This window comes from Populus euphratica, unplaced genomic scaffold (assembly GCF_000495115.2).
Source record: "Populus euphratica unplaced genomic scaffold, PopEup_1.0 scaffold75.1, whole genome shotgun sequence".
Taxonomy (NCBI): Eukaryota; Viridiplantae; Streptophyta; class Magnoliopsida; order Malpighiales; family Salicaceae; genus Populus; species Populus euphratica.
This window is the reverse complement of record NW_011499866.1, coordinates 201,907-228,299: the sequence shown is the minus strand read 5'-3', so window position 1 is coordinate 228,299 and position 26,393 is coordinate 201,907. Positions and strand designations below refer to the sequence as shown.

The 26,393-nt window shown below is 36.2% G+C and overlaps 2 protein-coding genes across 7 annotated transcripts; both read left to right on the top strand.

Annotated features, from left to right (window-relative positions):
• Window positions 1-471: 471 nt before the first annotated feature.
• On the top strand, window positions 472-15,920 carry LOC105126091 (mediator of RNA polymerase II transcription subunit 13-like). Of its 3 annotated transcripts, XM_011026839.1 has the most exons (22): window positions 472-695; window positions 1,918-1,991; window positions 2,118-2,257; window positions 2,412-2,498; window positions 2,713-2,800; window positions 2,890-2,970; window positions 3,253-3,330; window positions 3,418-3,497; window positions 4,522-4,600; window positions 4,704-5,033; window positions 5,210-5,269; window positions 6,308-6,554; window positions 8,097-8,348; window positions 8,802-10,160; window positions 10,282-10,549; window positions 10,638-10,770; window positions 10,979-11,066; window positions 11,208-11,286; window positions 11,738-12,033; window positions 12,514-13,588; window positions 13,996-14,367; window positions 14,925-15,920. In XM_011026839.1, the coding sequence occupies exons 1-22, from the start codon at window positions 672-674 to the stop codon at window positions 15,527-15,529; spliced, it is 5,895 nt and encodes a 1,964-aa protein (XP_011025141.1). In that variant the 5' UTR covers window positions 472-671; the 3' UTR covers window positions 15,530-15,920. The 3 variants fall into 3 exon arrangements, with proteins under 3 accessions (XP_011025141.1, XP_011025142.1, XP_011025143.1); XM_011026840.1 differs by lacking the exons at window positions 472-695; window positions 1,918-1,991; window positions 2,118-2,257; ... (3 more) ...; window positions 3,253-3,330; window positions 3,418-3,497 and adding an exon at window positions 3,645-3,773; XM_011026841.1 differs by lacking the exons at window positions 472-695; window positions 1,918-1,991; window positions 2,118-2,257; ... (6 more) ...; window positions 4,704-5,033; window positions 5,210-5,269 and adding an exon at window positions 6,033-6,036.
• A 6,380-nt stretch (window positions 15,921-22,300) lies between these two features.
• LOC105126089 (uncharacterized) lies at window positions 22,301-24,923 on the top strand. Of its 4 annotated transcripts, none has more exons than XM_011026834.1 (6): window positions 22,301-22,751; window positions 22,947-23,000; window positions 23,221-23,498; window positions 23,961-24,201; window positions 24,338-24,415; window positions 24,628-24,923. In XM_011026834.1, exons 3-6 carry the CDS (start codon window positions 23,227-23,229, stop codon window positions 24,676-24,678), a joined length of 642 nt encoding a protein of 213 aa, XP_011025136.1. In that variant the 5' UTR covers window positions 22,301-22,751; window positions 22,947-23,000; window positions 23,221-23,226; the 3' UTR covers window positions 24,679-24,923. The 4 variants fall into 4 exon arrangements, with proteins under 4 accessions (XP_011025136.1, XP_011025138.1, XP_011025135.1 ...); XM_011026836.1 differs by having other exon boundaries at window positions 22,302-22,751; window positions 23,273-23,498; XM_011026833.1 differs by having other exon boundaries at window positions 22,305-22,751; window positions 23,934-24,201.
• The last annotated feature ends 1,470 nt before the right edge of the window (window positions 24,924-26,393 follow it).

The following is a 26,393-nucleotide window of genomic DNA, read 5'->3' as shown; positions in this document are numbered from 1 at the left end:
ATATATATATATATATATATATAGACCCAATATAAACACAAATTTCCTTGACATGTCTTGCATGCTAATCAACTTAGCTACAACACATTATAGTTATAAAACGATTAAAATAAGATATTAAGTCTATCTCAATTCTTTATGATAATATATACCTCAATAAATATTAAAAATAAAATTATAAGAATATGACTGAATTAATATGATACTGATAATGATAATGATAATATATTTAATAATAATAAAAACTCACTAATAAGAGGGGTTTCGTTCGCCCACAACACAAAACACACGTGGGCTTGACTGGGCTGGCTTGGCTTGAGCTCTGGCTGGGCCTTTCCCTCCCTTTCCCTGGAGTGGCGAGGAATCCATTTTATGCAAAACCTCATTTCAATTCCTTCCAGTTTATTTATTTCTTCAGCTTCTGCTGCTGCTCCTCCTCCTCCTCCTCCTTCATAGGTAAGCCAATCAAATCACGTCTCTCTCTTCCGCTTTTGTTAATTAGGGTTTTTCGTTTTCGAATTCACTAAACGGCGTTGAGTTGTTGAGTATATCACTGCTTCACCGTTTGATTTCTTTTGCAGGTTGGAGCGAGAGAGATGTAATTTGTGGAGTAATTTTCTTTTTTGAGCATAAAACAAAGAAAGCTTTTACAGTTAGAGAAGACAGAGAAAATGTGGACCAATGTATTCAAAATTGTATGTATTTTTAATGATTTTTTTCATACTTTATTTTTCAGCTCTTTTGTTATTTATTACTTAATGCTCTCTCGTGGTAGTTAGTTAATGAATTGTTTTTTATTGAGTAGTGCAAAGGATTCTTCGGGTTTTGTGCCTGGATGATTAATTGAAATTCAAGTTTATTATTTAGAGAGATGCTAAGTTTTATCGGATGTTCGAGTTAGATTGTTTGTTTGAGTTTGTTAATTGATCCGATTTACTGATGGGATCAAGGTTTTAAAGTTTCAGATGAATTAACTGAAAAGTCGTGTGGCATTATATGCAGTACTTGATTTGTGTTAGTGGTGGCGTATTAGCTGCTTAATTTAAAAACGAATGCGTTTTGTGTAAATGGATTGCTATGTATGGAGTTCTTCGGGATGTGGTTTTTTCTAGGCAGTGATTGAGAGGGATTTTGTTAGGAGAGAAAAAATGTAATGCATGGTGGAAATGAGACATTCTTCTAGAGATCATGAAACTTGACCAAGTGAAATGGGAGTTGCATGTATAGTAAAGATACTCCTGTAATGATGCACATGGCGGATGCTAAAGTGATGGCATCTGAGCTTCTTTATCCAAAATTAGATGAATAGGTAAGTGCTGGTATTGATTCTAGAATTATGCTCCTTCCAAATAGGCCATTCCTTTGAGCATGTCAAGCTATTCCAAATTACTTTACTTCACTTCGCTTTCTCAAAATCCTTTTCATGCATTAATAACAATTCTTTTCTGTTATCTGGACAAACTTAATGCTTTTTAGATATGAAAAAAAAAAAAACCTAATTGGCTTTAACAACAGCTTCATGGCTCAGATCCTCTGTTTTCCCTTCTGTTCTTAAGTTTTCCTTGGTCCTTTTATGGAAGACTTGTTTTCCCAAAATGGTAGTAAAATATCAAAAGATCTTGGCATATTTGTGGCTAGCAACATTTTTTAAGGGTTTTTTTTTGTTCTTATTGGCTTCAATCTTTGTTATAGCTTTTTTATTTTACATTTTCTCTTGCACGGAATGTTCTTATGAATATGAGAATTTCTTTTTCTGCCTGAATGCCTGATCAAACTTGCCACAGAATTTTATTTCCATTTTATAACAATTTGAACTGAATATTTAGTTTTTATGCATGTCATCTTTGTGTAGTTTCTTAATAACTATCCTTCTTTTGCTCCATTTTCCTTTCTTAACTTTATCAACAATTTCTACAGGGTGGTCTGCATCATGTATCATGGTTCCAGTTTCTCCCTAATGAATCTGATTTGAACTCTTTACCTGATAACAGGCAAGAATCATTTGCATCCCTCATCTTTGCCTGTGATTTGAACTCAAAAGCATCTATTATATTAGAGATGGTACTCACAGTTAGGTGTTAAAAGATCATTAAAAGATATTTTTTATGGTTGAACAGTGTAAAAGTAGAGCAGAAAGACTTTGCTACATGGCTTGTGCTTTCAGCTCATTTTCAGTTGCAGAAGGAAGGTTTTCTAAGCACATGGACCAATTCCTTTGTTGGACCTTGGGATCCATCACAAGGTCTACATAATCCTGGTAAGAATTGCAATCAGTGACCATCTACCAACCACATGGTCCTTGCTTCCATGCATGAAAGAGAAAAACAAACAAATGAATCTGATCTTGTGATCATGCATGGGTTAGGCTGTGTTTGAGGTCTGACTGTGTTGGTTATATAACTTCCTAACAGATGAGAAAATAAAGCTCTGGCTTTTCTTTCCTGGACATTACTCATCTGTTGTTGAGAAGGCACAGGCTGCAGTGTCTAGATTAAGAGGTAACATTTGTTCATGAGTCTCTGTTGCTGGTACTCCCTTTATTTTATTTTTTTTCTGAAATTCATATTTTAACGATTCAGGCAGGTTATGAATGTCTGCTATCGTCATTACCTTCTCTGCTGTTCGCTTTTTGCAACATTTGTATGGAACTTGAGCTAATGGTGGATAATTATATTATCATGAGTTTAATCTCGTTGTATCTTTCTTTTGTAGTTGTTACATCTGGAGTTTGGGTGGCTCCTGGGGACTCTGAAGAGGTTGCAGCAGCCCTTTCTCAGTCTTTGAGGAATTATATAGAGAGGTAAAATTTTGTTGCTTTTTCTGGATATTAAGCATCCATTATATTTTCTGTTTGAATTTTTTAAACTAAAATTATATTGGTATTTACAGAGCATTGACCGGGCATTCATACATGAGGTTTGGAGATGTATTTTTAAAGTACCATCCATCTCAAAGTGAAGGACTTTTCAGGTTGAACATAAATATTTCTTGATTAATAGTAGTATAATTATAATGATGGCAATTTTCATCACCAAAAACATGATATCAAACAATTTAATGATTTTAGGGCCTCTGCCTTCTTTGGGTCCTTGCTGTTGCTTTTCCCCACCTGCCATTCGTTTTCAATCCAATTCATGACTAAACCTGCTAGTAAAAAGGTGTAATATTGTGTTAGGCTGTCGAACTTATGTTTCTTTTTAATAATGTAAATTGGTTGTATTCAGTAGTTTATTTTTGGTGGATGTTTTGCAGGAAAGGACGGCCCACAGTTGAATTCATCTTTTCTGCCTCTGAGGAGGCAATCTTTGTGCATGCGATAATATCTGCAAAGTTGGTGAAATTTTGTAACTTAATTGTTTCTAGTTATGATACTGCATTAATAACTTTCCCTAATATACATGTTTAATATGTTTTCAGGCATATCCGTGCACTTTCAAATGGTGACGTGGAAAAAGTTTTAAAACAGTCTTCTTCTAATTCCAGTTATAGGCTTCCAGGTTGGTGCACATTATATTTTGGGATTTCTTAGAAGTGATCTTATCACGTATTTTACATGAATATTAGGACATCTTCATGGTGATTACAGAATCAGAAAGCCTTTTTATTTTCGTTATGTTTATTATGTCTAGGTAATTCATAATTTCTGGAATGGTATGCAACAATGGTGCTTGAAGATTGGATTGAGCTATGGAACCAATTTCACTTTTTTTCCCTTGTTTTTTAGGGCTTAAGCTTTGATTTACCCTTTCTCCAAGCATCCAGGAAAGGGTTTTGTAAGTTAACACAAGTATAATAAGATAAGAAACACCTCATCTAGTTGAATCATAGCTTCTGGATGGTGTCTGAAACAAGAAAGAGATATGAAAAGGAGTGTCATAACATGTGGATACTGGTTTGAGAAACATAAGAGAAAAAAATTGTTGTCTGAGTTTGAACGACTACTTTAAAATACCTACAAGACAGAGTAATCACTGGAAGGAAATATAAATAAACATAAAAGTGCAATTGACTGTGGCTTAGGCAGACATCACTTTTCCTTGTGGAGTGTGGAGAAGGTAGTTCGTTGATGCATGAAACATGTTGGGATGTTGTGATTTGTATCATGAAGGCATTCGAAGGATGCCCTGCTAAGGTTTCAGTGTTTTCAACATTCAAGCGATTTTGTTCTTATTGCAAGTATTCAAGGTTGTGCCACATGGTCAACTAGGAATATCTTGGCCATGTTACTGGGAATATCATTTCTGAGTTCTATACAGCAACATGTGTATTTGCAAAGCATATGGTTATGATTTAATTGAGCAATTATTTATCCAGTATTTCTACACTTGCTTAACCTGTAAAATATTCCACATCCCCCTAACCACCTATATTGATGGTGGAAAGGTCTGTCTATGGGCATTTTTGTCACCCACCCTTCCTTCTTTATGAATAGCTGAATTTCTTGTCATGTGACAATGTCAATTATGCGTATCTTTTCTATATCAGAATCTCTAAATTGTTTCTTGTGTTTTCATCTTGTAGTGATCGCCTCTCCCCATGGAATTCGTGGTTCACTGACAGGATGTTGTCCAAATGATCTTGTCAAGCAAGTTTTCATGCGGTAATTTTATGTTTTATGTAGAATTCTGTATGTTCACACTTCTTCCTTTCTTTTGGAGTTTGGGTTAATATTTTCTATTGGCAACTTATGTTTTCCTCAACAGTTCTGGCAAGTCTAAGACATTGAATGGATTTATTGGCCTGCCGGATCATGCTTCTCAAGGGCCTGGCTGCCAGCTGAGGGAGCAAAATTGCTATGTTGAAATTACACTGGGTTGCCCAAGGTCAGAGAGTGACAAGGAATTGGAAACAAACTTGCAGTCAACTAAGAATTCATCCAAGAATCATATTGCAGAATCTCCTGCAGTAAGGAGAGGTGATCAGAAGGTATCACCAGATCACTTATCAGCTTATGAGAAAGCATTTATATATCCAGTTGAAGCAATTGTTGTCCCAGTCTTGCCAAAATCTTTTGCCAGGTCTTCTTTGAAAAGGTAAATTGAATTATGTTGTAGTTATTTTCTAGTTTTGGAGAGAGGGTTATACTTTTCAAGGTTGGGGGTATATTTATTCTCTAATTTAATAGATGGGATGATCACAAAACTTGTTTCTGTTTGTTCATAAATGTTGTTATATGTGGCTTAAGCTAATATTGATTTTGTACTTGCAGATTTTGGCTACAAAATTGGATAGGGCCATCACTGCCTGGTTCATCATTCTTTATGCACTGGTTAGTTATGATCATTTTTGGAAGAAAAATCACTGATACTACTTGAGAAATTATGCTGTTAAAGTTCCCAATTTTTTTCAAGTTAATAAATCCAGTCCATCACTTGCTTTATCTTTTAACAATTATCTATATGCCTGGGTCTTTTTTAAGGTCATGTATGTGCCACCTTAGGTTGTGTTTGCCATGCTCTCAAATCACGATTCCAATGACAGCTTGATTGCCTTGGTCATCTTCAGAATGCAGCATAAGCAACTTTTAGCAAATTTTTAGTAACTAGCCGTTTTAATACTGTATCTTAATGAACACAATAGCAACACTATGACTGGTTAAATATCATAAAAATACCCTGTGCTTCAATGTCATAAAATATTTGTCTACAAAACAATCCTTTTACCGAGATATTTATCTCAAATCTTCAAAAAAGGATAGTTGGATCTTGACTTTTGAAGCAAATGTTTCAAGTTTAATGCTTGATCCAGGAGAAAATGATATATATATAAAATTGAAGAAAATGGTGTGGGGTATGGGGTGCTTAGAAAAAGTGCAAAAACACAAAGAATGAAAGAAATGGGATAGAGATCAAAACTGGTGGTGGGGATTTTTAAAATTGTTGGCATACACTAACAGTATGTAATTTATGGTTGTGATTTGAGAAAGTGCTGTTATTACAGTGAAAAATGGTGATGGGAAGTGAAAATCCCATTCTTTATAGGTCATGGTGTTACAAAACATTCAGTGATTAAATTTCATGGTAATTTTTATCACTGGTTAAATGTAGTTTAGTGGAACAAGCTAGACTTGAATAGATACTGCCTGTCTTGTAATTATGGACCCAACACATCCTTATTTTTATGTCCTTGTCATCAACATGAATAATGTTTAAAAAATTATATTGACTTCTCATTTAGTGATACATACACTTTGATTTTTTCTCTACTTCAATAATTAGTAAAAAGGTTTTGGAAAAAAAAAGACTCCTTACAGGAATTATGGTCTTTAATCTTCAGTTTGGCTCTTACATTTTTCTTCTTTCTTCAGTGGTGGTGATACAGATTTTCTGGAAGGATCTTGGATGGAATCTAATGGATTACGTATGCAGCACAGCTATAACAGTAGTAGCAATAGTAATAGTAGCAGCATCAGCTCCATAAGCAGCGGCTCCAGTGATAGTGATTACAAGATGACCACCGGTGAGCTTGAGGCTGAGGCTGATGGTGATTCATTATCTTGCAGAAAATCCGGTTTATCTTCCAATGGTCAGATGGAAATTGATGACCTCAAATTGGTACTCCTTTTAATCCATATTCATAGTATTGACTTCTACATTCCTTGAGTTTATTCATTATCTGTAGACAAGGATACCTATGTTTCAGCTGAAGATGAAGATGGTGTTGTACACACTAAAGTCTAAATATAATGACATGTTGACAAAATCTATACACAAGGGACAAGCATCTTTTCCTGTTTTTGAGTTATCTTATCGGCATGGGTTTTTCTTTTTAAGTGTGCACAAACTAGATAGATTGGTATATGATCGTTTTAGAATGGCACCAAAGGATCCATATAGCTGACCCTAACTAGTTTGGAATTGAGGCTTTCTTGTTGTATAAACTAAATAGAGTAAACAATTGTGAATACGGAAATCTCATAGATGCCTTGAGTGCTATAGCCTTTGTCAGCCTAATATTTCACAAGATTATGCCATATAGTAACTCCCACAAGGTAGTCGTTTCTTGTGCAGAAATTGCCAGTACATAGCTCAATGTCTTCTTCACATAGTTGAATTTAGCAAAGTAGATTATGTAATTGTCATTTCATGTTGGCAACTGTCCAGCAGGTATGTATTGTTACACGCATGCACATATACTGCAATCTAACAAAATTATACTTATTGCAAGTTCTATAGTGAGTTGGATCATTTTGTTGTTTCATTCTTGTATTGTGTTTCATCAATAGAAGCAGGCTACTTGCCATTCCTATACACTAAATCCTTGGATCCTTAGATTCTTGATCTTATTCTTATATCTTTTGTGATTTGTAAAAGGGATGTCTAGGACCTTTATGGTACTTCAGCAATCCTAACAATCCATGATTCTGCCTAAATGCATATCAGCCCATTTTCAACCCTATTTCCAAAGTGATAGAGGCTAGGGAGGGTTAGACATGGGTTACTGCTTTTATGATGCCTTTGGCCTCTAGCAGGGATTTCTGTATGATTGCTAATGTTTTGATTAATATTAAAATTTCTCATTCCTGGAGCTCCCCTCAATATGATTTAGGTGTGAACATTTGATGCTGTTGCCTAAGTTTCCCCTACAATTAAACTATCAATTGCCCAAACTGTGGATTCTGAGTTGGGGTTGAATATGCACTCCCATGGTCTGCTTACTAGATTGCTCTCGTAATTGACTCTCATGTGGTCTCCTCTTGAGCAATATACGGCTTGATTGAGTTTTATCCTGCAAAGAAGGTATACAGGGGTAAAGAAACCACTCCCTTTAGTTGACTATGGCTGCACTTAATTACTCCTCATTAGAAGTTGTAGGTGATTATCTTCATTTTTTTCATATATATCTTGTCAATATGATCTAGGCATGAGCCTTTGATGCTGTTGCCTTACATTTTTTGTTAGGCAAGATGGGTTCCTTTTTCATGATTTTCTGGACATGGTTTGAACGGGTTGTTACTAGTTAAGGGACACTGGAAAGTGGAAACTTGTCTTTATGGATGATGAATTTGAACAGCACTTGAACCTGTCTTTATGTGTGTTTGTTTTAGACATTTTGTGGGATTCAGACAGATGACTATGCTGGAATTTCTTATGCAGGGTTCTAAGCGTCCTCGAACAGGAATGACTGAGCCATATGTTCAAGTGGGCACGGTTAAAAATGCTCCTATGGAAGAGTTTGGTTCAATTGAAGTTAATGTTTCAGCTATTACAGGAATTGCAAATGAGCAGATTGGATCTCGTTGGGATTGGGATGATGACAGGGGTGCAGGAATGGATATCCAAGCTCTTCTCTCTGAATTTGGTGATTTTGGCGACTTCTTTGAGAATGATGATCTGCCTTTTGGAGAGGTAATCTCTCATAAACTGCAAGCGTAACACAGTGCACAACTAGGAGATATTCATTTGTATGCATGCTTGCACACAAATTTTTATTGAACGATTATCCACTGAAAGGAAAGTATAAGAATTGTAGATACGTCGATGGGAAAACATTTTGTGACACAGGAAATAAAATACTCCATACAAAGCAATGGAATACTTGACACTCAATACAGATTATTACTGTCCTTGTGAACCTAGAAGGCATTTCTTTCTGCTGATAGACCTTGATGTTGCATTCTATCAATTGCCAAATAGCACTAGAATATAGATGTTTTATTTGAATTGAAGTTCGAGAATTTCTTATCAATTTTCTCCTTGGGAGCTTGGAAGGTCTATAATTGCTTTATTGCCTTGTTATAGTAAAGCAAAATAAAATTTTAAGCTTTTCTGGAACTAATTCCAACCCTTTGTTTTGTGAAGCCTCCTGGAACAGCAGAGTCACAGGCTCTTCTGTTTTCTGGTCCAGATTGTGTTGAAGTTGCTAACACCCCTATAGGGGTAATGGATGTTGTGGATCAGATGCTTCTGCCAGCAGCTTTCCCATCTTTCGAAAGTTTTAATCCATCTCCTGCAGTAGCCATAGATGAAAGTGCCAGCAAAAGCCAAGAAGCCACTCACAGTGCTCTGGCATTAGTTCCAGTGAACTGCACTCCACCATCTTCTTCAGGTGAGTTTGATTATTTAATCAAAGCCGAAGCTTTGTTGACATTTGCCCCAGAATATGGTGCAGTTGAAACCCCTACAAGCGAATTCTCCTCATCAATTTTCAGACGCCCATATTGTCCAAAATCTCGCCAAGTGGAGAGCTCAAATCCAAGTTCAAATAAGTATGCATATGGTGCAACACCACCATCTTCTCCTTTCTTTGAAGGAAGAAATGAGAAAACTGGTATGCAGGTGAATCTGAAAACAGGTGCTGGAAGGAATGACACAAAAAAATATTACACTCTTGTGGAAAGTGGGAAAGTGCATCGTGATAGAAGAACTTTCATATTTAATGAAAGTCATCCTACAAGTGAGGCAATGGTGCCATCTCCATTATTGACTTCCAATTCCTCAAATACTGTCAAATCTGTCCAGAGGAAAATGAGCGATGGCATACTAGGAGCTGAAAATTTCTTATCTTCTATGAAGACTGTTCTGGCAACTGAAGTAGAATGCATTATGTTTCAAGCTTCCATGTGCAGTATGCGACACATGCTGTTGTCTTATGGTAACCCTACACCGGTCAATTTGAGTAGGTTAAGTGGAAGCACTGTTTTGAATCAGCTGCACGGTGATGCAAGTACCATGACGGACAGCATATCTGGCAGGTATGAAGTGAAGAAAAAAGAATCTATACCAGTTAGAATTGCTGGGGATATGGATGGGGGATTGCTAGATGGACACCTCAATGCACCTGTAGGTGTTTGGCGCTCTGTTGGAGTTCCTAAATTAACAAAACATACTAGTTCACCAAATATTGAAGTTAGCGCATCCTTGCCACACCATTCATTCAGCGAGGAAGGAATTCTCTCTTATAGGCAAAGGCAGCAGCCGCTGCAGGAGCTTTTGGATGGCTTGGCATTGCTCGTCCAACAAGCTACTTCCTTCGTTGATGTGTCTCTGGATGCAGATTGTGGTGATGGTCCTTATGGTTGGCTTGCATTACAAGAACATTGGAGGCGTGGATTTTCTTGTGGGCCTTCCATGGTCCATGCAGGTTGTGGGGGGGCTTTGGCTGCTTGTCATTCTCTGGACATTGCTGGCGTAGAACTAGTTGATCCACTTTCTGCTGATGTAAGCTTTTGTTTTTCCTTTAGTTCAATTTATTGTGGGATAATGGTCGAACAGTTACTATATTTCTCCATCTAAGCATCTTTTTCTGTATTATGATGAGAACCACTTTCCCATTCCTCAGATTCATTCTTCTGCAGTGACTAGCTTGCTGCAGTCTGAAATTAAAACAGCCTTAAAATCTGCATTTGGGAATTTGGATGGTCCATTATGTGTCACTGAATGGTGCAAAGGCCGTTTTCAGTCAGGTGATGTAGCAACCACATGCGATGGACCCATTGGGGAGTCCACTTTAAGTGGATGCAAAGATTGTTCAAGCATTGTAACACTGCCTGTTGGAGAACCAATGAGCCCAGCCCTTTCTTGTGCTGCTGGATCATCTTCCCTCAAAGGTATGGTAATGTTGTGTTCACTTGCACATCCCATGGCATGTTTGGCTTTTGAATTTACAGGTGCTTAACATTTTCTCAATCGCTGCAGCATCCAGTACATTGGATGGAGCTAAAGTGGATGAGACATCCCAAAGGAGATCAAACCAGGAAATAGAGCCAGAGCTGCATTCCAGGATAAAGCCGCCAGTGTTTGTTCTTCCCTCACCTGCTATTCTTGTTGGGTATGTATTGTGATTGGTTTTGACTCCACGTCAACACCTGATAAATTAAGAAACAAATTTAATATCTTTAGATGAGCATTGCCTTTCCTCTTTTTCAGTGAATGTGAAGGGAATGTTTGAGATAGCTCTGTGAGTTCAATTTTTTCATTCAGCTTTAATAGTCCGTATCATTGTGAATGATATGTGCTTCTTCTTTTTTGTCTAATAGGTACCAGGATGATTGGCTTAAGACATCGGCAAGCTCTTTACAACTCTGGGAAAAGGCTCCTTTTGAACCATACGCTTCACCAAAACCAGTAAGAGCCTTGCAACCAGTGCATTCTAAGGATACTCCTGCTGTCTGTTTTGTATCCCTGTTTTTTTTGTCTCTGAAAGATATCTTTTGTGGATTTCATTGTAGATGATAATGCAACTTTATTGTTTGTTAACTTTTGCAGATTAGTTATTATGTTGTATGTCCAGACATTGATCCCCTTACTTCTGCTGCTGCAGATTTTTTCCAACAACTTGGAACTGGTGAGTGTATATTCTTGCCCTGGTGATGTGTCAATTCATCATGAACATAAAATACGCCCAACCATTCCAATGAGGGGAAGGGTCCCACATACTTTTCTCTTGGAGGAAGTGATTTCTAGATTCTGTTCAAGTTTTGCTAAAAACTATGTGAGAATTTTGCTGCATAAAATTTTGTGATCCCAGTCTTTTAGGGAAGTTGTTTTTCTTTTGTTAAAGAATTTCCTAGCGGTAGAGGAAAAAAGCCTCTGCTATTGACTTATTCTTTTCACTTGTGTTTCTATACCTAACTTATAGAACACATGTTTCATGAAACTTTCGTGGATTTATCAATGTGTGTGCAATCATGTGTTTTTCTATTGCATGCCTATTTGAGTAATTCATTTAAGTTCAATGGCTCCATGTCATCATGTAAAAATTGGTTCAGTTTAAGTGACTCTTTTTTTCCCTTCAGTTTATGAAACTTGCAAACTGGGAACTCATTCACCTCAGAGTTTGGGAAACCATATGGAGATGGATGCTGGGAAATCTTTGTATACTGGTTTCGTACTACTTGATTGCCCTCAATCAATGAAGATAGAAAGCAGTAATGCATCTCTTGTGGGATCAATAAGTGATTATTTTCTCTCTCTCTCCAATGGATGGGACCTGGCGAGCTATCTTAAGTCCCTCTCAAAAGCTGTCAAGGCTTTGAAAATTGGTCCATCATTATTGACAAACCCAAAAGAAGGAAGTAGCAGTTCTTGTATGGTAAGTAGCAACTTCTATTTTCCTTTTCTAAAGGATGTGTTGGTTTTTTTTTTTTTTCTCCAATTGCTTTGCCTTTTGTATCCCAAAATGGCATTATTAGTATGGTGTTTTCCAATTCTTTCACTTTTAGCCACCACTGTTGATGAGAAATGCTCTCCGTGTTTGATGGATGATGTCATTAACTTATGATTTTACTTGTGTTATCTTGTTATGATTGGACACTGCTTCCTGAAATCATGTTTTTTATGTGCTTTCGGGCAATCTAGATTGGTTTGTTATTACTTTCTGCTAGTTTTAAGCTCCATAATCTGTAGAATTCAAATCATGCTGTGTACTATTACGTTGTGTTTCTGTTTCTTGAGCAGGAAATAATATGTTTATTTAGTGGCCACAGTATGCTTGTCTGCATCTTGTGTCAGGCACATAACAGCATGCTAGTAAATTATTCTGTAACTGAATACCTCTCTGATGGTTACTTAGGTTATCTATGTGGTGTGCCCCTTTCCTGAACCTGCTGCAGTTCTACAAACTGTCATTGAATCCTCTGTTGCTATTGGATCAATCATTCCCCCAGCTGATAGAGAGAGGAGGTCTATGGTGCTGGGTCAGGTCAGAAAAGCATTAAGCAGCTTGGCAGCTGTGGATGATGCATCAGCATCGAATGTTCTAGTACTTTCAGGGTTTAGCACTCCTAAATTGGTATTGCAAATCGTGACAGTTGATGCCATTTTTAGGGTTACAAGTCCAGCTCTTAATGAGCTCATCATTCTTAAGGAGACTGCTTTCACTGTCTACAATAAGGCTCGGCGAATTTCAAAAGGATCTTCAAATGATGTTCAGTCATCATCAGCGTCAAGTAGATCTCACTCGGCATTAACACAAATGAGTTCTGTTCCAGCAATATGGAATTCTTTACCACGAGAGGCTGATATTGATTCTAGAATGAGAGCCGGTACCTGGGATAATTCCTGGCAAACAATGAGGACTGGAGGCTTGACCTGTGATCCAAACAGAAATGGAGATTTTTCTTGTCAAGATGAGATTCACTACATGTTTGAACCACTTTTTATTCTTTCAGAGCCTGGATCTCTGGAGCATGCTGTCACGCCTGCAGTTTTTGGTAATTTAGGCTCTGAATCTTTGAAGATGCAATCTGATGATAGCAGTGGAAGCTTCATGCAAAGTGCAAGCTCAGCAGGGAGTGTGGATACTGGATGTAGCTCTCAACATGATGGATCTGAGCCCGCTGGCTTTGGATCTAGTCATCAAAAAGCACTTCCAAGCCTGCATTGCTGCTATGGATGGACAGAGGACTGGCGTTGGCTAGTTTGCATCTGGACAGATGCAAGAGGAGAATTGCTTGACAGCCATATATTCCCTTTTGGTGGAATTAGCAGCCGCCAGGATACAAAAGGTCTGCAATGCCTTTTTGTGCAAGTTTTGCAGCAAGGATGTCAGATACTTCAGTCTTGCTCCTCTCCTGATACTGGCAGTGTAAAGCCTAGAGATTTTGTGATTACTCGCATTGGAAGCTTCTTTGAGCTTGAGTACATAGGTACAAAAGTTCCTTTCACATAGTCTTCCATTGTTCTCTATTTGATGTTTACTGTCAATTGATTTGTCATGTCCGCTAGTTGGAATAGCTGCTTCATGACTATTTTATTGTTCAAGTGCAACAAGTAAATGGTTTATGAATTCAGTTTAAATAATAGATGTCTTTCATTTTACTTCACTTACCAATTACCAGTAATGGCTGTAGTTTTGGAGTGCCTGTATGTGGTTTATAGTATTTGTAACCTGTTGCTAAGTTGCCAGGAATTTATAGTCGCGTGCACCTATTATCCATTTAGCCTGTTGATTGAAGGATTTTCTGATGCTGTAATTATGACATGACCTTTATTTTTGTTTTATCCTTTTGGCATTAACATTGTGTTATTTTTCTTCTATTATGTGATTAAACAGAGTGGCAGAGAGCCATTTATTCAGTTGGGGGTTCTGAGGTGAAGAAATGGCCACTGCAACTACGGCGCTCAATGCCTGATGGGATGGCTGCAAGCACTAATGGTGCTTCCTTGCAGCAGCAGGAGATGAGTTTAATTCAAGAAAGAACCCTGCCTTCCTCACCTAGTCCATTGTATAGCCCTCTCTTGAAAGCATCTGGCTATTTGAAGGGTGGTTTGGGGCAACCTTCTTCAAGAAAACAGCTTATGGGTGGGCACACTGTTGTTGACAACTCAAGGGGGATGCTTCAGTGGGTTCAGAGCATCACTTTTGTTACAATTTCAGTCGACCATTCCTTACATCTAATGTTTCAGGCCGATATGCCATCTCCTGGTAAGATGATATTCTTTCCCTCACTCTCATTCTTTATTTCCCCTCAATGCATTCATATTCAAAGCATTTTGATGCTCTTATTAAAAAAGTTCGCATTCTTCCTCTATTGTTTGCTGCATCTGGTTTTGATGTCTCTTGTAGCTACTTTTTATCAGCCATCTTATTTTCTTGGATGTGGATGGACACCTTGGCATAGTCTTGGTGTCCTTGTGGGAAATCTTTGGTGTGACCTTAGATAATGTTCTTATGTTGGAGTGGTGATGAAGATGCACAATAATAAACATATTAAAAGCTTACATTATGTTGCTCAATTATTGGGAATGGTTTTACTGGGCATGCATGGACAATTACAGAGGCACACATACTTGGTGACTTATAGGAACATTTGAAATATTTTCGTTGTGGCTTGTTTAGAGGAGTTGTTAATATCTTAGCACATGTGATCAAACCCTTGTAATCAGGTGATTGTTGAGATTTTTTGGATCTTTTCCTTCACTACCCGGGGCTGGAATTTGAAACTTTATTACCTTGAGTACTAACAGCAAAAGTTTGTGTAGGAGGAAATGGCGGTAGTGTTGGCCCCTCAATCTATCGGGAAGGTATCTCTCCTGTCAAGTCTCTTGGTTCAACATCCGCGTCTTACATTTTGATTCCGTCACCCAGCATGCGCTTCCTTCCCCCAACACCTTTGCAGCACCCCACATGCCTCACTGCTGAATCCCCACCACTTGCTCATCTCCTTCATAGTAAGGGATCTGCAATTCCTCTCTCCACTGGTTTCGTGGTTTCAAAAGCTGTACCTTCCATGAGGAATGACTATAGGAGCGATGCAAGAGAAGAATGGCCTTCAGTTCTTTCTGTGAATCTCATTGATTATTATGGAGGTAACAACATGACCGAAGATAAAATGTATAGAGGGATTATGAAGCAAGGGGGGCGGACTTCAGGCACAGATGGTAAAGATTTAGAAATCAGGACCCAATTCATTCTTGTAAACATCGCAGCAGAACTTCAAGCCCTATCTTGGATGACTGTGAGCCCAGCATACTTGGAGCGACGAACTGCTCTCCCATTTCATTGTGACATGGTTTTAAGACTCAGAAGACTGCTTCATTTTGCTGATAAAGAGCTCTCTTCACAGCCTGGTCGGTCACAGGTATAAGAGAAGCAACTTGCTTGGTTTTTCTCTTTCTAGGTATTTAAGAAGACTCAGAAATCTCAAGCAAAGCTCTGTCCGTTCCGTGCTGCACCGTGCCTTCATCCTCCTATGTACAATAAACTGTAAAATGTAAACGTAATTGTAGCCTGCTGATAGATAGCCCTCCTTTTTGAAGGCCTAGAAAGTAAGGAATGAAATGTTTGGGAAGAAATAGTTAGATCTAACAGGTATAGTTTTGACAGCAGATGCTGAAGATGTAAATGCATAGGGCAGTTCATTGTTTCTCTAGGCACAGCATGTTTGTAGAGATCTTTAGTTTATGGTAGACATTATCACCATTGTAATAGTGTCCATTGTTCTTCATCTAGTTCAATTTTTTTTTTTTTGGTTATTATTTTGGTTCTCTTATAACTGAGATGGAAGATGTTTTTCTTCCGTTGATAAACCTGATCAATTAATTCTTGCCATTTCCTTTTTACCTCATTTTCCATACACGACTAAACACTATACATTAGTTTCAAGTAGTTTTTACTGACATAACCGAGCCATGGATATTGAATCTATCCCGGACAATTCAAAAATAAATAAATTAAAATGATGTTGTTTTGAATTGAATAGATTTCAATTAACTTCTTCAAGTTCAATTAGCTCGTTCCATTTCTAGCTTGAATCAGAGGCTCACTAAATTTGAAGTAAACAGTAAAAAAAAAAAAATTCATATAGAATATTTTCCAAAACAATCTACTTTACACGAAACCCGTACTTTACACCAAACGAGCGGGTTTCGTGTCAATAATGGATTCTCAACAAACCAAAAAATAATTTAAGAGGAAACAAAAAAAAGGGACAGGATATGGGTGGCACTAATTTCTAGAAGCCATGGTTTTTTATGCCAAGTCTTGGCGTCCAGACAAAGCTTACCCCAACCAACCACTTCTGCCTGGTGATTCTGGTCTGGATATGTGGTCACTTCCACACAAATGATGTGAGATTCCACATTTCATCTTTGCAAGCATTTTTATTCATATATCCTCTGTTTAATTTAGTTGATTATGCATGTGAAAACAAAATTATAATGGGCAGCAGGTGCTTGGATTCCAACTAACTAAACAATATATTAGTGAGCATAATTATCCATGATTAAGGGCATAGAGAGGTTTACAAAGCTTAATATTTGTATGAAGCTTTACAGGGGAGGCTGCAATCTCACATTCTAGGCCCCAACAAGCATGTGCCATTTGTTAACAATTTCACATCAACTACTGGTTTTAACTCCTGCCCTGCCCTCTTAATCATAATTCTCATAACATTGCTTGATAAAATGCCCAAGTCTAATAATCCAATGCATTTGTGGTGTGGTTTAGGGATTGGATGGCCTCAATAGTGATTCTAAAAAAAATAAATTATAGTAGGTGAAATTAATGGGGAACTCAAGGATGGCAGAGTTTAATGACAATGGAACCTTTTGTGACAGAATTTGAGTGATAACAAACTAGTTTTTTCCATTAATGACTATGGTTTCCCTTGATAATCAAAATTGATTGTAGAATTCAGCAGGGTTATGGTGGCATATCATTGTGTAGGGTATCCCGAAAGTTTTGACGGCTATCATCTATCAATGGTAAAGTTCATGAGAACAGAGGAAGAATCATGTGTCTCTATCAAACTGCATAATATCTTTCTTGTGGGGCTATGGTGCATCAGGGCAAAGGGCAATATTTCCCAGGCCATTTAGCCTTCCAAGTTGGAATGTGTCACCTAAGATATAAGATGCATTTGGCCCTTAGAATCAGAACATCTCCAATGCTTGGAATTAAGGTTTGGTTATTGTTATTTTGGAAGCCCTTTTACAGATTTGAATTGGACAGTGATTATCATAGAGACGCTTCTGCCAGGATTTTGTAGCAAAACAATTCCTTTCCTATAAACTATCAGGCCATTCGATTCTGGACCTTATTTCTTCCCATGTTATGAAATTGTAACCATATCTCTACGTTCACATGGTAGGCCATGCCTTCAAATTCAGTGATATTGTACCTAATACAGTCAAAATTGACGGCCCCAACAAGCACCAATCATCATCTTCACCACACAAATCCAGTAGAATCTGCCAAACTACAGCTCATTACCATCTTTCCAACAAAAGCTCTCAGCTCTTTCTTTCACTTGTTTAACAGCAATCTTTTCTTAATGACCCCTCTAAGCCTCAATTATGGAATTTGTTAGAAGGTGATCAAATGGTTGAGAAGAACACCAGTTACTCTCATAAAAAAGAAAGAAAACCAAGCATTCATTGGAGAAGTAGAAGTAAAAGAAGATTTATTACTAGAATAAATCACAAATACAAGTGACAGAAGCTCAAAGGCAAGTAGGATACATGAATAATGGATGGACAAAATCCACCAGCACAAATCCAAGCTAAAGGCTAGCTAGTACTCTAGCTCCACAATCCCCCCCTCCCCAAAAAATACAGACACAAGAATTCTACAAGTCGTGATAATTACAATACAAATGCCATAAAATATATCAATCACACTCCAAGTACATGACTTTAAAGATCAACAATACATAAATAAATACAAAATAAGAAGAAGAAAAATCCCAACCCATTTCCTCTCCCTCTTTCCTTTGTCTCTCCCATGTTGTAGCGTGAAAGATCCAAGATTACAAAAGAGTACAGAAATGCGATCAGGGAGGGAGAAAGAAAGATGGGGAGGGAAAGAAATGAGAAAAAAACATGGTAAAGCATCTAATGAGTTGAAGTTGGGTGGCTCAAAGGAAGAACCCAAAAGCAAGAGCAACAAAAGATGCCAAGAATGTGGGAACAAAGATGGTGGCATCAGATGTTGGGCTTGGTGCTGGTGCATCGGCAGCTGTTGCCTTTTGCATGGTTGAAAAGGCCATCAAGACCACCATCAAGACAGCAAAGACCTTCATTTTCATTGCCTCCATTTTCTTGTTGTTGAGCAAAGAAAGAAAGACCCTACAATTCCTCTTTGAAATGAGATTTGTTTAGAGAGAAATTGCAGAGAGAGAATGAAGACAACAGCTTGTAGTAATGCGGATGGTAGGTGTTTCTGTGTGGGTGTGGGTGTGGGTGCGGGTTTATAAAGGGGTAAAGAGAGAGATTGTGAAGAGAAAGGTGAGAACAGGGTGGCAAAGACAAGGGTTGCCAAACAGCTGTCCAATGTTCCTTTGTGGGTCTCCATATTTTGCTGTCCTGTTCGATCTCTCTCTGTGTTGAATTAATAATTGATTTTTTTTTTTGTAGGGTTGTGAATGATTTCATTCAACGTTGTGGGAAATATACTCTTTTTTTTAAAAAAAAAAAAAGAAATTGTTGGCCTTCCCAAGTTTGTTGATGGGAAAAACCTTTAATGTGGTTGCTTGCTAACATGGTTGGAATCATTGTATGGTCTTAAATCATTGGCATGACTTGAAAGGATAAAATATATGTATGTGTGTGTGTGTGAATGACTACAAATTCATTCAAAGAACATATACAACAAATTCATTGATCAAAAGGATTTGATTCTTAAATTAGAAAAAGAAAAAAAGAGAGAGGTTACGTTGAAGAATTTACTATTTGATTGAAGAGTATTTTCTCACTACTAGCAATTTTGTCTTTGAAGATATATAAGAGAATATAAAGGAAATAAAGACCTTAAATGAAGAATAAAATCTTGTAAATTCTATTTCCAAGGTAAACAAATTGGATATTAATTAGATATCAAATAGAAATAAACAAATTTACTATTTGTATTTTCTCTCTATAGCAATTTTGTCTTTGAAGATAAGAGAATATAAAGGAAATAAAGATATTAATTAGATATCAACCTCTCTTTTTTCTCTTTATTTCTATTTTATATTAATTTTATTATAATTATAAAACTCAATTTTATAATCATTTCAAAGTAAGGCGACTTAAAAAAATTAATCTAAATTAACCTTATTTTTTAATAAAAAAAATCAAAACAGTATTATTTTATAAAAAAATTGATAAATTTTGACCAAGTTTTAAAAAATCAACTCAAATGTATTATTTGTTATATTTTTTAATTTAAATTCATCTAAATCTCGAGTCAATCATATGTCAAATTATTTTTGGTAAGCTACACTAGTTTTTACATCTAGAAATTATATAGTTTGAAAGTCTTCTTTTTTTTTCAAGATAAAAACAGTGAATGCATTAATTCCAAGTCCAGTACAGCTAATTAATCAAATTTATTTTTCGTTATCGTAATTATTTGGTGTGATGTCTATTGAAGATAACAGGTTGTTCTTGCTTGAATGATATAATTGAGGAAATTTATGAGTCGATGTCTTCTGAAACAGAGAATTTTTTTGCTTAAATTCCAGATAGGAAAGGATAGCTTAACTGTCACGATATGAACATTCCTCCAACGCTAAACATTAAGGAATGCTGCAGATATGCACCTAATTTTAACCTAACTTGTTGGTACTTTGTCAAGATCAATACCTTTTATATTTTACACGCTTGACAGCTCTTGCTTAATATTGTTTTCACAGTAAATAAAATTATGTTTCAATGAGGGCTTTTTAAGTATTACAATAACTCGGTCGAACCCGGCTGGTTAATGTATTAATTCATTATCTTGAAACCTGATATCAGCAGGGTTTTATACATAAACCATGTGAAAATTAATCTGACCCGCAAATCAGCTTGAAAAATACTTCATTTAACTTGAAAATTTGCCAAAAATGATAATATTTTATTTTAAAAAAACAAGTTCTTCAAACAACATCATTTAGGACTGGTTTAGTTCAATTCAAATTAATATGCTAAATCCATTAAATTTTTCAAGTTTTAGAGTTATGGGTTATTTACAGGATTTGATATGATAATTTATATTTTCACTTATGTATTCATAAGAAATCTATCATCCATTTAAGTTTCCATTAAACTCAAACTCAAAATGTAGAGATTTGAAGAGTACATATACCTCCCAATCCTCTTGGGATAAATTGTTGCAACCACGGGGCATTACAAGATGGCAATGCAAGAGAATTGATCTTCTCTGTAGTTCCAGGTATACATCCATGCAGTTGACGATGGCAGCTGGTTGGGTTTCAATTAATTTATTTTGAATCCAGGGCTCTTCAAGATTTCAACAGGGCATCCATCGTCTACATTTCATTTCCCACGAGGACTGACAAGATTTAAGGTGTTGAAATCATCGATCCGTACACGAGTTAGCCCCCATCTCAAATTCAACAACCAGCTACAGCCAGCTAGATTGCTGCTACCGCTGCCGCCGCCCCCGAAAAAGAAAGCAGCTAGGAAAGCAGAACATGTATTTGTATATACTAGGTGATTAAAAAAAGCATGCTAATGATTCATCATCATCGTCACCAGAGAAGTGGGTCACATAGAATAATAGATCTCGATCAGAACCAATTGAGTGTCTTGCTTTTCGAACCAACCTGACCATTTTGAAATTTAAATGACTCGAGCAAGTGTAACGTTACATTGGTGAGACCTATTGATGCTTTTAAATAAAAGTGAAGCAAATGTTGGTGTGGTTTCAAATCTATCTACATTGATTATATTTTTATTGTGCAGTAAATTAAATAAAAGTCATGATAAATAGGTTTCTCTAACGAGTTTTAATGACACAAACAAGCATATATTATATTTAATGTTAAGAAAATTCAAATCTCTGACTTTATCGAGTAAGATGCTAACACATTTTTAAAATCATTAGGATAAAAAATTTAATCTCTATTAACAAATAAATTAGTTTAAGAACATCTTCTAACCGTTAAAATAGAAAGAAAGAAAGAAAGAAGAAGAGGAGGAGGAGGAGCTATATTAGAAAGCAGTGCACTTCATGGTTTTCTCCCATGGTGATGCTAAGAGAGGGGGCCATGTATGTCTTCAAATTATCACGGTGGTTGTTATAGCTAGATCACCCAGATTAGACTAATGTGGAAATAATAATAATAATTAATCCAAGACTAATTACCAACCCCTTTTCATTAACTTGTCCCAAAAGAAAAGAGAAGACTTCTCTCGAGCAATAAGCAATAAGGAGATGGTGTTTTATGTTTATGTAAAGATTGTTTTTTAAAACATTTTTTTGTTTAAAAATATATTAAAATAATATTTTTATTTATTTATTAGATTTATTTCTGATATTAACATTTCAAAACAATTTAAAAACAATAAAAATTAAATTTTATAAAAAACACAACTCAACTACATTGCCAAAACACAACACGAAGTATACAAGTAAGTTAATATCCTACCTGTTAAGTAATCCCTGTGGGAATTTGAACGATACGGCTAAAGAAGAAGATGATGTGGGAATTTGAACGATACGGCTAGTGAAGATGATGAGATGAATGATCATCCACAATTTCATGGACTAAATTCCAAGACTGAATGCAGCAGTTTTCCTCTAAGCTGTTGCATAAAGCTGGCAGTAATTGCAGCCATGGTTATAAAACCTGATTTGAGAATTAATTTGGTGGGAGCTTTGATCATGGGTCAGCAGGATTGACTCGCGATGCTACAACACAAAGCCTAAATAGCTAGAAAATATTATTTTATATATTTTCAAAACACCAAAGATGATACCTAGTCCTTCTTGCTATTCAATTTTGTATTTTTTTTTCCAAAAAAACCTATAAATAGATGCATTTAATAACACAACAAACTATATTTATATAAATAAGGCCAAAATTAGTACAAAACTACTTTCGAGTATTCACAAGTAACAACAGGGAACTATAATTCCGCGGCCATGTCCATCTTGGATTTCACCAGGAGCGGAGAGGAGAGGAGGCAATTCACAAGGTCATGTGCTGGCATCCCATGTCACGTGCAACTGAAGACCTTAATCCAGTTGGAGGGAAAGTCATCTGGCCGTCCATTTGACATCGGACGGTCATGATCAAACCAATACAAGGCAGTAAAAAAGAAGTTGGAACATAAGGAGCCCGAGAAACAGAAACACAGACTGGAGTATGCAGTTTTTGGTGAAGATAACAGAGAAAGCTCCGATCTTTCAACTTATTATTCATCGAATTGAAAATCTGAATCAGACCCACAGTTCTAAAGCCTCTAATCTTTCACTCTCTCTATTTTCTCTGGAAAATCTGTGTTTTTTCCCCTTCTCTCGTTGACCTAACAAAAAAAAAAAAAAGACTTTCAAGTTTTTGCTGCTGCTGGAACTGAGAAATGAAGTGAAGCGTCTTCCCTGTAATCCTTTTCTCTTTCTCTGTCTGTTTTGTTGCTGAGAAAGTGATTCGATAATTCTTGATGGAGTTCCTATGCTATTGTTTCTTTTCTATGGTTTCTCAGCAACCAATTAGAGAACAAATTTATGTTTCTTGCTGATTTATTCTTGTGATTTTATTGACGCGGTATTCTTTCTGTGTCTGTTTTGAAATGCAGGCTAATAGGATAAATTGCTGAGCAATTTTTATCGCATTGACTGGAGATCTTGAGGTCAGTCGCCTTACTTGATTCCTCTTTAAATGGGCTTGTTTTCTCTTAATTTACTGTATTTTCTATTTAGATTCCTCTTTAATTTTCTGTTTTAGAACTCTGCGTGGGTTTCTTGTTTACTCTTTGTGCAATGTTATGTTTGTGCGTGACAAAATTTCCTCTTGAAACTGTTACTGATTGTAAGGGTGTCTATTTGATTGGAAGATTTTTCTCTCTATAGTAGTGAATGATACCCGTCTCACAATTTGTGTGCCTAATTTTTTGCTGTTTAGAGAGGGGAAGAGGGATGATGGAGAAGGAGAAGGAGAAGAAGAGTCAAGGAGCTGGAGATACAGATTTTGTGTTGCAATGGGGAAGTACAAAGAGGCTTAGATGTGTGAAAGTGAAAAAAGCCCAAAACTTGGCCAATAAATCTAAACTAAATGATTCTTTGCCCAGGAAGAAACTTGCTTCTCGTGCTGTCACTACCGAGAAAGAATTTCCTTCTCGCCTCATGAAGTAAGAATCCCATTCCTCCTCTCCTCATCAAGTAAGAATACATGAATGAATTTTGCTCAATGCATTTATTTTTTGGAGGTTGTATCCAGTCGGTATCTAGTCAATACACTGAAGAAAGTGTTCAGTTTCTAACATGCTCAAGTGAGCAAATCTGCTTGTTTTCATATTTCATTTACTTAGGTTTGCTTGATAAATCATTCTTTTTTTATGATCTTTGGTTTCATGTGAATTGCAAAAGAAGTTTTATCTGATCTATAATTGGCCTGGTTGATTTGAAACTGTGGGAAACTAGGAAAAAGCGAGATTGTGAGAGTATTGTTAGATGTTCTTAGATCACAAAGTTTTCTTTACTTTCATGTCCCATTTGTTATTGTCACTCAACTAAATGTGTCAAAAAGTTCTTATTTTACTTTTGGGCTGTGTGGTTGGATATAGCGATTCTGATTTGTTAACGAACAATAGGAAGTCATCAGCATTGTCACCGGAGAGGGAAGAGCGGTACTACACAACAAGGGGATCGTTGGGATTGGATGATAATAGCAAGATTTTAGTGGATACTGTTAAGGAAGAAAAGGTTGTTTGGCCCAGACTGTTTATAACATTGTCTAACAAAGAGAAGGAAGAGGATTTCATGGCCATGAAAGGGTGCAAGCCTTCTCAGAGGCCTAAGAAAAGAGCCAAGTTGATTCAACGAACTTTACTTGTAAGTCTCCTCAATACATACACTATGAAAGGAATTTGGGGACTGTTAAAAATTAGAGAAGTCTCTTCCTTTTCTTTTGATGGGAGCTTGTGTTGATGTTATTTTTTTATTTTTTTTATTTCTCGTGTGTTCTCAGATGGCAAGTCCAGGTGCATGGTTATCAGATTTGTGTCAAGAGAGGTATGAAGTGAGGGAGAAGAAGACTTCCAAAAAGGTGTACTAACTTGTTCTTTCATTTCCTTCCATGTCTTGTTTTTTAGTTGCTGGTATTTATATCAGATTGTGTGCTTGCGCAGAAAAAAGTAAAATAGGTTTGAATTTTGAATTCAAAATGAGCTATAATCAAGATGTGTATCTTTTGCCTGATATCTTCAATCTTTCCCAGCGGAGAGGTTAAATTCATGATTGGTTTTTTATTTGATGCAGAGACCTAGAGGATTGAAGGCAATGGGAAGCATGGAAAGTGACTCGGAATGAGAGATTTTGACCATTGGTAGTTAGGAGAGACGACTAGAAACAGAAGGTTCCCTTCTTTCTTTTGTTGAAGGATAAAAACTAAAAAGGAAGGAAAAGAGAAAGAGAATGTAGAGTGGTCTCTTTCCCACTTGGTTGTTTTTGTAGCTGTAAGCCTGTAATTTGCTGTCAGTTTGATATTTGGAATATAAAATGTTATTTTTATGTCACCTTTTTCTGGCCCTTTATTGATGCTTTTGCCTGCTTTTAATGGTTATTTGCAAGGCTGTTCAGCTGTTAAAAATGTATTTTTAACATTACATTAAAAATATAAAATAAATTTGGATTATAAAATTGTAAAACTATAAAAAAAATTTCAAAGTGTAATAATAGTTGATTTTTAAAATGAATAAAAAAAAAAGTTAAGAGAATTCATTTACTAGTAAAATTTTACAAAATCTTTTATCTACGTTATTCTCCTTTGAACAAACTCTACCTTGTAATTTTTATCAATATAACATGGATTTTTTATTTTTATTTTTTGCCTAAATATGAACAGCATTTACCAGTATACATAAAAATTTTCCCAATTACACTTAATTGTAAGCCAAAAAAATATAATAAGAATAAAAAACAAGAATCTTACTTCTGCAACAAAAGACCATAATTTGTTTAATTGCTTGTTTAGCCATTTCACCTGAAAGATGCAACTAGAGTACGAACTAATAGCGAACGACATTCTAACTATGCAACGATGCAGAAAGTGATTTTTTTTCTTGATACATGATATGTTCTCCTTTAACTTCACAAAAATATACTACAAGTTCCAAAATGACAACACAACATGAAATTAGAATTCATACTCAATTTAAAATACAAGAGTACCTAATTAGATAAAATTACAAAACTGTTCAAAAGCAGGAAAATAAATCCAATCAGAAAAATTATCACCACATATTTTCTTTAAATCATCTTTGTTTAGTGACTTGAGAAGTTTTATATCAACTGCCTACAGACTGAAATTCAAATTCATATTTAATTTTTCAAAATCAATGCACCTCATAACATTTTCAAGCAACTTCTACAGAACAAATAATAAAAAGAGAAAAAATGACAGGTATCTCAATCAAAATTAATGAACCTTAGCAACTCTTTTGGTGCCTCGATACTACATCATGTTTCCATCCAGCTATCAACCTGATTCCAAAGATGATCTCCAAAAATATTTCTAAAACCAGCCTCATTTTTCTCGATTCTAAGCACAACTAAACCTAATTCACAAGGAAAAAAAAATATGATGAGAAACAAATTATAAAGAAAATAAAATCAAACGGCGATGCATTACGTTTATGAATTGCTATTGTTATTGTATCGAGAGGCTGAGGAGAGGAATTAACAATGGAAAAATTAGGTATCAGAGAAATATAAGTATAATCAGTTATGATCGTTTTACGCCAAGATAGCAATACTGATACTTCGATGCCCCTGACAGTTCGTTTGTTTTCTCTTTCCTGGAAGTAACGGTTCCTTTCTTTCTTGAGTGGGAGATGCGTGCATTTAATATTACTCCACGATAAAAAAAAAAAAAAAAAAAAAAAAAAAAAATCCACGATAAAATAAAATAAAATAAAAAAACTAATGGAAGAGCATAAAGAGGGCCAAGTATGGTGGAGGAAGGAGAGCGAGATCGCTGTTGCCTGCTGCTATTGATAAGAGGAAATTGTGTAAACTGACATTAA

Coding starts and splice junctions, on each gene's coding strand:
- LOC105126091 (XM_011026839.1), top strand. CDS start 672: ATGTGGACCAATGTATTCAAAATT. Junction 696..1,917: donor GGACCAATGTATTCAAAATT/GTATGTATTTTT, acceptor CAATTTCTACAG/GGTGGTCTGCATCATGTATC. Junction 10,550..10,637: donor TGGATCATCTTCCCTCAAAG/GTATGGTAATGT, acceptor CAATCGCTGCAG/CATCCAGTACATTGGATGGA.
- LOC105126089 (XM_011026833.1), top strand. CDS start 23,227: ATGATACCCGTCTCACAATTTGTGTGCCTAATTTTTTGCTGTTTAGAG. Junction 24,202..24,337: donor TGATTCAACGAACTTTACTT/GTAAGTCTCCTC, acceptor GTGTGTTCTCAG/ATGGCAAGTCCAGGTGCATG. Junction 24,416..24,627: donor AGAAGAAGACTTCCAAAAAG/GTGTACTAACTT, acceptor TATTTGATGCAG/AGACCTAGAGGATTGAAGGC.